This window comes from Peromyscus californicus, unplaced genomic scaffold (assembly GCF_007827085.1).
Source record: "Peromyscus californicus insignis strain IS unplaced genomic scaffold, ASM782708v3 Scaffold_5__1_contigs__length_169319896, whole genome shotgun sequence".
NCBI lineage: Eukaryota > Metazoa > Chordata > Mammalia > Rodentia > Cricetidae > Peromyscus > Peromyscus californicus.
In genome coordinates, this window is record NW_026294573.1 from 4,317,458 (window position 1) to 4,330,547 (window position 13,090).

Here is a 13,090-nt window from a genome sequence, read left to right on the forward strand (position 1 = left end):
GTGCGCGCCCAGCCAGCGGCAGGGCTTTAAGGAGGCTGTGTCCCTGCTCCGCCCCGCCCCCCGGAGTCCCGCCAGCCGCCACTCCCACCTCCCGCCTCCGTCCCTGCACAGGGTGGGGCTGGAGAGGACGAGCCAGTGTTGTCCCCCAGAGATGCCATTCTGGCCTTAGAGTCCCATCTGTGGTGGGGTCGCGCGACGTGTGGGCGCTGACCCCCGCACAGGAAGGGTGGGTGGGGCCAGGCCTTGACTCCTCTCCAGCACTCTGTGGCTTCATTCACGCCCACTGGGCTACGCGCCCCTCCCTGGGCCGCAAGGGCTCTAGCAGAGCTACGGAGCCCGAACCTCAGGGAGGTCCAACAAGGTTTAAAAGGAGAGATTCGCTCCACCAACGGCTCCGAGCTGGACGTGCAAACCAGTCCTAGCAAGATCCACTCTTTCTCTGGCCTGGCTGCCAGAACCAGGACTGACGTCACTGGACACCTATCGCTTAACACTCCATAGGATTTAGGGCACCCCACTGACTCAAAAATCACCTGGTTCCCTGGCCCTAGGTTGTGAAAAGGAAACCTGAGCTCCACTCCCCAAGAAGAGGCAACCCAGGATCTTCGGAGTTCATTTTCAATTCAACCGGCTCTGGGCTCCGGATTCCACCTGTGGGACAGCGGAGGTCACATGACAGGCGAGGGGGGCGGTCCGGGGTGTGTGTCCCAGCGGGCCCAGACACGCCTCCACAACGCGTGGCCGTTGCTGCGCAAACTGGCAGGCGTCCCCCGCCCATCTGCTGCGGGCTCCCCTCCCTGGGTCGGCTGGCGGGGCAACGGCCGGCTCCTCCGACCCTGTTGCAGCTTTGGGGAAGTCTCAGGCACGGAAAGCGAGGCCCGCACAACGAGAGCCAGTAGGAGGCGCTCGTGGGGCGGAGCCTGGGTAGGCTCTGTCCAGGGTACTGGAAAGACCCCTCCTTCCTGCCTTTGAGCCCCATTCCTTTCGCTAGCCCCAAGTCCCTGGAAGCGCTCCCACAGCAGGCATTCGTAAACTATAGTGCACCAGGAAGGGGACCCAGGGCAGCCTGGACAGGAAAGCTCAGCCCTCCCTCTTCTATCTATGGAATACAAGGATCCACGACCACCACCAAGGGGTTACTTTGTGCAAGCTCAGACCATTATTTCTTCACGTCCATCAACCCAACAGTCCTAATTATGAGGATTTGTCCTAGCAGGCCTTGGGATGTCTGATTCTCTGGTTCTCTCCCACAGGCTAGTCTAGCATGTCTATGAGCTAGCCCCTCACTATGTAGACCGGACTGGCTTTGAACTCACAAAGATCAGCCTGCTTCTGCCTTCCGAGTACTGGGACTAGAGACGTGTACCACCACATTCAGTCATTAATTATTCTTTAAGAGCTTAAAACCGGCCGGGTGGTGGTGGCAGGCGGATCTCTGTGAGTTCAAAAACAGCCTGGTATACAGAGCGAGTTCCAGGACAGCCAAGGCTACACAGAGAAACTCTGTCTCAAAAACAAGAGAGAGAGAGAGAGAGAGAGAGAGAGAGAGAGAGCGCTTAAAAGGGACTTTAGGACTTTGTAGGGCTCAGTGGTTAAGAGTAAGCCTGCTCTCGCAGAGGACCCAAGTTTGGTTCCCAGCACCCATGACAGATGGTTCACTACTATCTGTAACTCCAGTTCTGAGGGCATCCAATGCCCTCTTCTGGACTTCTCAGGCATAGCAGTCATATGCACAAACCTACACATGGACACATACACACACACACACACACAGAGTTGAAAAAAAAAAGTTAAAAACTCTTTTTAAAAAAGGACTTTGTGGCAGGGCAGTGGTGGCGCATGCCTTTAATCCCAGCACTTGAAGGCAGAGGTAGGCAGATCTCTGAGTCTGAGGCCAGCCTGGTCTACACAGTGAGTTCCAGATCAACCACAGCCAGGGAAACACGTGTCTCATATATATGGCTGGAGAGATGGCTCAGTGGTTAAGAGCACTAGCAGCTCTTCCAGAGGTCCTGAGTTCAATTCCCAGCAACCACATGGTGGTTCACAACCATAAGGAGATCTGATGCCCTCTTCTGGCAAGCAGGCATACAGACAGACAGAACACTGTATACATAATAAATAAGATAAACCTCAAAAAAACAAAATATAAAAAATGAAAAAGATAAAAAGGACAGTGTGGAGTCCCTTCCCCTGCTGGTTCATTCGGTTCAGTGTCCCCAAGCTCACCCTACACTGACCAAATTCCTGGAGACAGACTGACACTCGCCCCTAGGGTGAAGGGTGGGAACATCCCTTTCCAGGGCTGGAGACCACTATTTGAAGACCCGACGACAGAGAAGCAAATCCCCTTTGCTATGCCGCTTACCTCAACTTTACAGTGGGTGTCTCTCCCCCACCCCCACTGTAAAGGAGTTTAACCAGGTGATGCACCCCTCCCTTCAACCAAAAGACTCTGAGAAGAAAAAGATTTGGAAGATGGAGTCCTTTAAAAGCAGAACTTGGGGTGTTCAGAGAGTGATGCTCAGGTTCTCTGGGACAACCTACAGTGCCATGGAGACACACTCTCTCCCTGTCCTGTGTGGGGTATTGAGACATGTGCTAGTCTTTGGCTGGGAGAGAAGCCTGAGGGTTGGTTTTCACCCAGCAGAGGGATGAGAAGAGGCCTTCAGAGGATGGAGCCCCTAAGGCAGCCAGAAGGGAACTGTGGGGAGAGGGAATCCATCCTGAGATGCAGAGAGAGAAAGCACAGCTGGACAGTCTGAGTTGCTGCTTCCCATCTGTGTCACCCCAGGCTTTAAAAAACAAAGACTGTGAAATGCCTCAATGGGTAAGGGCACCAGCCGCTATCATGATGACCTGAGTAAGCTCCCAGGATGTACCTGGTGAGAGGAAAGGACCACTTCCTGCAGGTTGTCCTTTGACCCCACATACATTCCACACACATTGGGACCAACACACACACACACACACACACACACACACACACACACACACACACACACACGAATAAATACAGACTCCTCATGCCTCTGTTTCCACATCTATAAAATGAGAGTTGAATCCCTTTCTGAACCACTTGTGGTGGCTCATACCTGTAATCCTAGCATCATAAAGAAGAAATGAGATTCAGGAGTTCAAGGCCAGCCTGGGAGGAACAGCAAGTTCAAAACCAGCCACCGAAACAAAACAAAACAACAACAACAACAAAAAAAAAAAACCTCCTGTAAGGATCAACAATTTTAAGCTGGGCGGTGGAGGTTCACACCTTTAATCCCAGTACTCGGAAGGCAGAGCCAGGCAGATCTCTGTGAGTTCGAGGCCAGCCTGGTCTACAGTGCAAGATCCAGGACAGGCACCAAAACTACACAGAGAAACCCTGTCTTGAAAAACAAAAAAAAATTAACAATTTTAATGAAGAGCATCACACCATGCTTGGTTAGTGGTAAGGGATCTATACCTGGGACATCACTGATGGGGCTCTTTAAAACTGGTGGGGAAGGGCTGGAGAGATGGCTCAGAGATTAAGAGCACTGGCTGTCCTTCCAGAGGTCCTGAGTTCAGTTCCCAGCAACCATCTATAATGAGATCTGGTGCCCTCTTCTGGCCTGCAGGAGTACATACAGGCAGAACACTGTATACATAATGAATAAATAGATAAATCTAAAAAAAGAAACAAACAAAAACTGCTGGAGAGGATTCAGTGGAGTGGAAGAGCCCAGATAGGACAGACAGACAGACAGACAGGCACAGCTGAAAAGCCCTGGCTCCCAGTCTGAGTGTTGGTTAGCAAGGGTGTGTATTAACACGTGGCTTTGTGTGCGTGTCACACAGCTGAGTTTGGGAATGACTCAGAAGCAATGGTGTCTAGGGTCAAGGCAGCGACCTCACAGGGTGGAAGGACTGCAGGAGCTTTGTCACGAAGGAGTCACGAAGGAGGCACAGGGGAGTGAAAGCCGAGTCCAGCCATCTTAGTTTGGATACTCCTGCCACTTTGGGGGGCCCTGCCTGTCTGGATACTCCTGCCCTTTGGGGGCCCCTGCCTGTCTGGATATAGCTTCAGGCATAGCTATGACACAGTAAGGAATCTGGAAAGTAACAGCAGGTCCTATGGTGGAATGAGGCCTCACCAGCTAGGCGGATGTGGGCAGAAGTGGTTGGAAACTCACTTGAGCGCGCCCCGAAATTTGAGCGCACTGTGCATGGCGCCACCGTGTGGTGAAAACGGAAACGGTATCTGAGACTGCCCAGGAGATTAACTCCAGGATTCCGCGTTCTGGAAACAACTTCTACATTTCCAGCACCTCCCTGGCTGGTAGGAGTTCGGCACGGATTGAAACATCGGCCGGGAATGGGGCTGGGTTCCGACAGACCTCCGCTTGCGTGGGGGAGAAGAGGAAGAACGCAAGCTGTTTCAAGGTTGCCCGATAGGCTAGCTGCGCTCCCACAGCCTGCATATCCCCTCCTGGAGCCTTTGCTCCGGTCCCGCAGACCTTGCCTCCTCCAGTTCCTGTGACCTGTTTCCAGCCATGGCCCGTAGGGTGGTTTGTGCCTGGACCCTCAAGCACTGGACCTGCCTGGACCCTCAAGCACTTCCCAATGTCCTTGTTCACGTGGTGATACCGTCTCTTTGGACAAAGGCACTGGAGCATCTATCTACCCACCAGCCCTTACATCCTTCACTTCTGGTCTCTTGGTTTGGTAGCCCCAGGCCTTCAAGTCCATGGCACTCTCCCATCCCCCACCCAGCCAGTCTGGGTAATCAGAATCGTCAGCATCCTGTTCTAAAACACCTCCACGCGCTCTCTCTCTCTCGCTCTCTCTCTCTCTCTCTTTCCTTTTGGTTTTTCGAGACAGGTTTCTCTGTGTAGCTTTGGAGCCTTTTCTGGATCTCGCTCTGTAAACCAGGCTGGCCTCGAACTCACACCTGGCCTGGCTTCGACACTTGTCCTTCTTTCCTTTCACTTAAGAAATAGATCCTACGGGTTTGTGGTTGTTTTGTTTTTTCAATCATTGTATTTATTTATTTGGGGGTCATTGCTACAGTGTGCATGTGGGGTCAAATGACAGCTTGTGGGAGATGGTTCTGTCCTTCCACCATGTGGGTCCCTAGGATCGAACTTGGGTTGTCAGCTTTGGCAGCAAGCCCCTTTACCCGTTCATTTTGCTGGCTCCCTCCTTTCTTTCCCTTTCTGCCTTCTCCTGTCTCCCTTCTTGTTCTTGGGTCTAAACTCAAGAGGGACCTCGGCATCCTGAGCACTGGGTACTCGGCATTTTGCATTTGGTGGGACTTTTTAAGTTTCTGGGCAGTGGCGTCCAGTTCCCTGGCTTTGAACATCCCTTCTTACCAACCAGATCCAGCACCAGGCACCTTCTTGATGCCCATGACAAACTATTTCCTTTCTCCCACTTGCCAGGTTCTAGTGACATTTGTAGCTCCTTGTAACTGCCATCAGTTGCTGGCTTGTGTCCCCAGCACCCGAAACAACACATAGTGGTCACTGGGCACCTCGAGTCAACGGGTCAGTGTCTGGGTGGCACTAGAATCCTACTCAATTTCTATGTGCAGCAAATCAGAAGAGGAACTTCTGTGCGCACCAAGCCTTGTCACCGGCCGGGGCTGGGGGACGGCTCAGAGCCGGGGAGGCGGGGCAGAGAGGAGGCGTGGCGGGGGCGGGTCCCAGGCTTAAGCGGGGCACTCTCGGGGTCCCCGCCCCAGAGCGCTGCAGAGACGGAGTTGAGTCCCAGGAATCGCAGAGCCGGAGCCGGTGGGCAGCCGCTCTGCCTCCGGGGTTCACACTCTTCCAACGGCTGGGCCGCAGGGCTACCCCTGAAGCCTGAAGCCACCTGCATGAGGCCCCGAGGAACCCACTGAGCGCCGGGTCGCCGAGGGCGGCACCATGGCTCTGGAGCAGGCGCTGCAAGCTGCACGGCAGGGCGACCTGGACGTGCTGAAGGACCTGCATGCCGCCGGGCTGCTGGGGCCTTCTCTGCGCGACCCGCTAGACGCCCTGCCAGTGCACCATGCGGCCCGATCTGGCAAACTTCACTGTCTCCGCTACCTGGTGGAGGAGGCTGGCCTCCCGGCCGTGGCCCGCGCGCACAACGGCGCCACCCCAGCCCACGACGCCGCCGCCACAGGCTACCTCTCCTGCCTGAAGTGGCTGCTCACACAGGGCGGCTGCAGAGTGCAGGTGAGTCCACCCCAAGAGAGGGTTTGGGCCCGAAGAGGACGCCAGTCCTCCTGTGGCTTGGTCTTGGCTAGGCTGAGTCCTGCAGGCCTCTCCTTCCAGACGCCTTTAGATAAGGTGGGTTCCTGAGATTGAGGACTTGGGTAGATCCCGGACTCAGTTGGGGCTGGTATCTCCGAGGGCGAACAGAGCACAGATCCTTGAGTGAGCGGCGCAGGCTTGGAGGAAGGCAGGAGTGGGGGTGGGGGCTTAGGAATGAGCCTTGGCTGTCAAATTAGAAGCCGGTGTCCTCCAGGCTCAGGTCTGGAGGGAGAGTGCACAAGGTCTCACAACTCACCCCGGGCCAAGATGCAGATACCACTAAGTCAGGGACAAAGGTAGGGGACCTGTGGTGGGGAGGTCTCCAAGGACATCGGCAACTTTGGGCCTTCCAACTCTAAGTCACTCCTCAGCCCCGGTGAATCTTTCCCCGGGGTGAGTGGATCAGAGAGTCCTCAGTACAGAGAACAAGAAGTGAAATGCCCCGAGGTGTCCACATTCTTGTGCTGGAGGTAGGCTACGGAAAGCAGAGTGATGGAGAGGGGCGGGGATTGCAGGCCGCCAGGCCGGGCCTATAGGGTCTCCTAGGCTGAGGGAAGGAATCGGGATGATATTCTGGTTACCTGAGCAGCCAACGGAGGTGGGAGCGCATCTGATCTACAGCTGAGAGAGACCACTGAGTGGCCCACATCTGTAATCATGCCACTTGGGAAACTGAGGCAGGGGGATTGCTGTGAGTTGAAGTCAGCCTGGGCTGCAGAATGAGACCCTGTCTCAAAAACCAAAACCAGTCAACCAAACAACAAAAACCCCACAGACCACTGAGTTAACTGAGCATCAAAGGGTGATGATGGAGTTGGTAAGAGCCAACTCCAATCTGGTCTGCAGGGGCCTAGCAAAATTCATACAGCTCCCACCTCCTGTCCTCTGAGGGCAAGCCCCACCTTCCCATCTTTCTGGGAGATTCTTTCCTTCTCTTATCTCCTGGCCTTGTTATCAGGAGTTCCTGGCCATGTGGCCCACAGCCACATGGTCCATGCCTCCCTCTCTCGGGAGGTGCCTGCCTCCCTGATTCCATGTCCAGCACTGGCCGGAAGCCTCCCTTATCACTCAGAGGAGGTGGAAGGAACAAGCAACCTGTGCCAGCTTATCACATCTCTTGTCTTATACCCCCAGGAAGCTGGGGGCAGAAGTGGGGGAATGACCTCGATCTCTGGTCCTGTCCGGCCCAGAGATAAACAACTTAGGATGTGGCCCCAGCACACAAGGCTCCCAGGGTCTACCCAGCTGGTGGTACCTTGAACACAAGCCATTGACTTCATATTGCCATCATTATCCAGAAGCCCTGAGCTATGAAGATGTCCTAGAGCCTCAGGCCCATATCCCCAAGACCAGTGGTGAGGGAAGGCCTTTCTCAAGAGCTGAGGTTCCAGACTTTCGTCATGGTGGTCCTACTTAGGCCACCTCTAGGCAGCCCATGCCTGACCTCAGGGGGACAGACTAAACAAGCCTGTACACACCTACAATATGCAGTAGGGAACTCTGGTATCCCTTAGTCCTTAGTCCCTTATGGGCCATTTGCTTTCTGTCCCATGATCCTCCCCACCTCCATAGCCTGACTGATGACATGCCGGACTCTTGTATCCTTTTCTTCTTTCAGGAGGCTCTGAGATCTTCCTCCTGAGATTCACCTACCTCAGGGTCTCTGTGTCTTGGCCACATGTGTCTCTGTGGTACCCTCTCCCTGCAGGAGAGGAGAGAGCTCACTTCCCAGTTACCTCTCACAGCTGCTCCGCCCTTTCTCTGGTGTCTGTGTGCTTGATGTTGACATGTTGTCAACTTCCAGAACAGCACCTACTCTCAAATGCAGCAGCCTCAGTCGGGACATCTGGAGTCTCAGTGGGTCTCTCCTTCCCCATGAACAACCCCTCAGCCCCTCCTCCAAAGAGAAACATAAAAGGTATATGTGAGGAGCAGTTCTGGGCCCAGAGGGTGTCTGCAGGGGTTTTACCTAAAAACCTAGCCTCTCCAAGAGCCTGCCACGAGTACACACCTACACTATTGACTGGCTGTCCCAGGCCCTGCCCACCAGTGCCCAGTAACCTCCTCCTCCACAGGCAAGGACACAGCTTGTTCTTGAAGCTGTGTGCAGGGGAGTCCACAGGAAGGCAGCTTCTTGTGTGGGGGTTGGGTTGTTGGAGGTGTACCAAAATGGAAGGCTCTGTACCTCCCAAGGGACACTTGGGAATGAGGAAGAGGAGGAACAAGGGTTGGAGGCAGGGGGAATCCTCATGCCAGCCTGGGAGAGACTCAGCTACCGTCCCTCCCTGTCTCACTCAGTCCAGCAATGTAGTCATTCGCTCACGTGTTTCCCAGGTGTCAGAGCCGTGCATAACTCCTGCTATGACATAGGGTGCCATGTTTTGGGAGTCTCTTGTGTACTGGCAACTCTCCATCATGCCCTGAAGGCCTCCAAGAGTCCTACATGGTGTTGCTGCCTATGACCCGAGGGTCAAAGCCAGCCAGGAGTTGCCTAAGGATAGAAGCAGATTCAAATTCCTAGGATCTATTTCACCTCCAAAGCGTGCTAAACTAGGTACAGCCATCCCCTCAAGGAAGGGTAAGCACATGGACTTTCGCCCCCGCCCCCTCCTGGAGGAGGCTGGCAGTGGACTGAGCATCTGGCAAGGACAGGTTCAGACTACAGCGTTTTAACTAGCTCTCTTGCCCACAGGAAAAAGATAATTCTGGTGCCACAGTCCTGCATCTGGCTGCCCGCTTTGGCCACCCAGAGGTGGTGGATTGGCTTCTGCATCACGGTGGTGCGGACCCTGCCATCGGCACAGACACAGGTGCCCTGCCTATTCACTACGCCGCCGCCAAAGGAGACCTTCCCTCGATGAAGCTTCTGGTCAGGCATTACCCTGAGTAAGAACCTTCCTTTTGCATTATTGTTTTGTTTTTGTGCTGGGAATTGAATCTGGGACCTTCACATGCAAGAAGTCCACCACGGACCAGGTCAGGACCTCCCTCTTTGTTTATTTTTGAAACAGGCTCTTATGTAGCTCAGGCTGGCCTCAGACTTGCTAAGTAAAGAATTTGGGACTTGGATTCCTGATCTATATTTTTTTTATTCCTTTTCTTTTATTTATTTATTTATTTATTTATTTATTGGTTTTTCGAGACAGGGTTTCTCTGTGTAGTTTTGGTGCCTGTCCTAGATCTTGCTCTGTACACCAGGCTGGCCTCAAACTCACAGAGATCCACTTGGCTTTGCCTCCTGAGTGCTGGGATTAAAGGTGTGTGCCAGCACTGCCCATTGAGATGGGTCTTTGGTTGACTTGGAACGTACTATGTAGACCAGGCTAGCCTCAAATTCACAGAGATCTGCCTACTGGCCTCTGCCTCCTGAATGACTGCCATGCCTAGTCCAAGGATTCCTGGTCTTTCTGCTGACCACCCAGCCAAGGGCTGGGATTACAGGCCTGTACTACCTACCATACGGGACTCTAGGACTTTTCGCTTAAGGAGGTCTCTGGGCACAGCGGCAAGGCTATGGGAAATACCTGGAGATGGCCATCAGTGACTGCTTCAGTGACTGTCCTGGGTTCAGGTGCCCAGGCCTACAACAGGTCCAGCCAAAGTGAAACTTCTCCCTTCTACACAGCCCACTGGGGCCACAGCCTCTGTTTCAGAGGCAAGCAGGTGCTTCCCATCCTAGCTCCTTGGCAGCTTAGAGTTGGATTTGGTACACCGGGAATTCAGGCCAAGGTCACTTGCCCTCCTCCTGGGTGCTTGCTTGGCTTCAGTAGGTGGCCTTCTCAAGCCCTGGTCTACTCTCCTTTCCAAGACTGCTCTATATGGAGTGATGGATGAGTCAGGAGCACCTCCTAGACCTGAGTTAGACAGGGAGAGGAAGGGTCACATCAACTATCAAGCAGCTAAGAGGAGAGCTGCCCTTTAGTCCCATGATCCCTCCTAGCCCCAGAGCCATGAGCAGGCTACCTCTAGAGAATTTTCCAGTTCTGCAGCCTCTCAGCCCATTCCTGTCACTGGTGGAGGGGCTTCTAAACCTTCCCAGGACCCCAGTCTAAGTGGCTGGGAGATCCTGGGACACAGTGGGGGAATGTGGGAAAAAGACTCACAGCACAGCAGAGTGACACATGAGAGTCTGGGGTGAGGACAGGGGCCTCAGGAAATGGACGTGGATTCTTCCTAAAGGTGTAGGATGTGAGCAGTCACCAGGACCTGAGGGTGAGGGTTCTGATCAGTTTCTGTCTAAGTATGTGTGCCCCGCCTCAGGAGGAAGACATCTGCAAGGTGACAGGGTTGGATCCAGCACTGATCCATTTCTGAGGTTGCCTCATGGCCACTCTCCACCAGGGAGCAGGCTGGCCACAAGGCATAGGGCGGACACTGGTGTGGACACAACATGGCTCTCAGACCAAGAAGGCCAGGCAGCAGTTGTCTCCTTGGCTCTGGACAGGCAGGCTGAGCCTGTTTGGCTTCTGGCAAGGGTTTCCCTGTCTGTCACTGGGTGGGTGAGCCAGCAGGAACTTTGCTGGGGTGGCTTCTCTGCATGGCCATTTGGTGGCCACTGAGGTGTGAAGGCTTTGACTCAGCAAGCAGGGCTGAGGTCATATCTAAGTCAGTGGCCTCAGAGACCTTGGAGTGTGGGGTCTGACCTGCCACCATCAGCAGCCCTAGGAAGCGATGGCCCAGACTCCTGTTAGACCCTTCAGACTAGGGCCTGGCCACACCTGTGGCATGTCCTCAGCCCCAAGGCTGTGGTTCTGATGTGTCCCACTCCCTCACTCTGAGCACAGGACACCAAGTTCTAAGATGACAGGTTATGTACGTAACACGGATGCTTGCTTGCTCTCACCAGCCTCTCCTCCAGACACAGTGTACCTAGAGGTCCAGGCTGCTGGCAGCACTATAAACAGACAGGCTTCCAAGCCTGCTCTGCAGGTTCCAATGAGAACTGCTAGCCCCTTAACCCACCTTAGAGAAAAGCCCCACTAATGACAAGCCTGAGATTCCCATGGAGGAAGACTCCAGCTCTGCCATGCAGCATGCTTGTGAGTTCCAGCCCTTGGAGACCCTGACCCTGCCAGGTGCTGAGTAAGATCGGAACCTGGCGCTGACTCTGTGCTAAATGACCTCATTGAGGAGCTGACAGACCACCAGGATTCACCGTGAATCTCAGGGAGTTAGACAGAGGGCCCGGCCTCCGATCCCTGCCATGGTTTGTGTCCAGGGTGATAAGAAGTCACCTTTGAATGGATGCCAGGCTGAGCTCAGGCAGGAGGGGGGGACTAGAAATTGGGACCAGGGGCTGGTGTGCCCATGTAACCTCTGGCCTCGAGAGCAGGATTCTCTGGGGTCACAGGGTCCAATCAGAGGACCCCAGAGCCTAGCTCTGAAGCTGTGGCTCCATGCTCTCCTGAGCCTCCCAGGCCCGCTGTGAAGCACTGTGAATTATTCACAAGGGCTCAGCTCTCTCTGGTGCGTTGGTGAGGGAGGAAGAGTGCCATCCGTGGGAAACTCGATCCTGCCCAGGGAGGCTGTGGGTAACCATGGGCCATGGTGCTGACAAGGTGCAGGGGAGCTGGAGGGCTGGGCAGCTTTGGGAAGGGCCCTGCTAATGCAGGTCTCTGCCTCGGGGCACTGCAAAGGGCTTGAGGTCACAGGAACACACAGTACTCGTTCCTCTTCTCTGTCTACCCCAGCTCATTGGACTGAATCTTTCCAAAAACAGAACTTGCTGCAGAACACCTCCCTCGCACTCTGGGCAGGGAGAGGGGGGGGCTTTCCTCTAAGTACCCTGCAAAAAGGGTACCCCTAGTCTGGGAGTCCTGGAGACAGATGAGCTGACAGTCCTAGACAGAAACAAATAACTCACAGTAACTATGGGGTCTGCATCCCCCATTTGGGGCAACTGAAAAGGATCAACGAGCTAGCAGACCTCTTTGCTTCTAAGCTTTTTGCTTGTTTTTTTTTTTTTTTTGAGACAGGGTTTCTCTGTGTAACATCCCTGGCTGTCCTAGAACTCACTTTGTAGAACTGACTGGCCTTGAACTCACAGACATCTGCCTCTCAAGTGCTGGGATTAAAGGTGTGCACCACCACCGCTGGGTGGCGGGGGGTGCGCTTAACTGGGTTCTTGAGTCCAAGAGTCCCCATCCCAAATGCCTTTGCCAAGTCTGCCTTAGGTTGTTCTGGGGCCTAGACTGCTGCAGGGGAGCTCTGGGCTCAACCCTGACTTTGAGCTTTGAGACTGGAGAAGGGGAGGGCTCTGGGGTCTTCCTCTCAGACTCCTGGGCCCTTATCATCTGTGGACATAGCCTTCTGCATGTCTCTGTGTGTTTTCTTACTGTTGGACCCCATGACTAATGAAGCTACAGGCTTTATCTTCCTTGCTCTGTGCCTGGTGTCTGCCAGGCAGTGGACCTTTGTTTGCTGATTGATGAGGGGTCTGGAATCCATCTATGTCTGATGGCAGGTCTGTGACCTTAGATGGAACTCCCTTTTTGCATCTTCCTGTGCCCATTTGGCAAATGGACCCAATCTACCGAGAGGCTGAGGCCATGGTGGGCACAGAGCTCCTGGCCCATCTGCCTCTTCTCACTTACACACTTAGTCACTCAACAAATAGGTCTGAACTCTTTGCCCAGCTCACCAGCATTGGGGGTACGGTTCTCCAGCTTGGGAGAAACAGCAGACAAAGAAGGGGTAGGTTGAGAGCACCCCCCCCCCAACTGAGGTGAACACTCTTCTACTCCTGGTGTATTGCTTTGCAGGCTGTCTGTCCCAGGGGGACAGCATGTAGCCCCTCTGCCATACACACGTGTGTGCAC

The 13,090-nt window shown here is 54.2% G+C and overlaps 1 protein-coding gene across 2 annotated transcripts in view; it reads left to right on the plus strand.

The window, feature by feature from the left end:
- Positions 1-5,775: 5,775 nt before the first annotated feature.
- Positions 5,776-13,090, plus strand: part of Espn (espin) — a 31,811-nt gene continuing 24,496 nt past the window's right edge. For both annotated transcript variants that reach the window (XM_052718718.1, XM_052718719.1), the window contains exons 1-2: positions 5,776-6,194; positions 8,965-9,158. In XM_052718718.1, the coding sequence (XP_052574678.1) occupies positions 5,901-6,194; positions 8,965-9,158 (488 nt within the window). In that variant the 5' untranslated portion in view covers positions 5,776-5,900. The remainder of the gene's footprint in view (positions 6,195-8,964; positions 9,159-13,090) is intronic.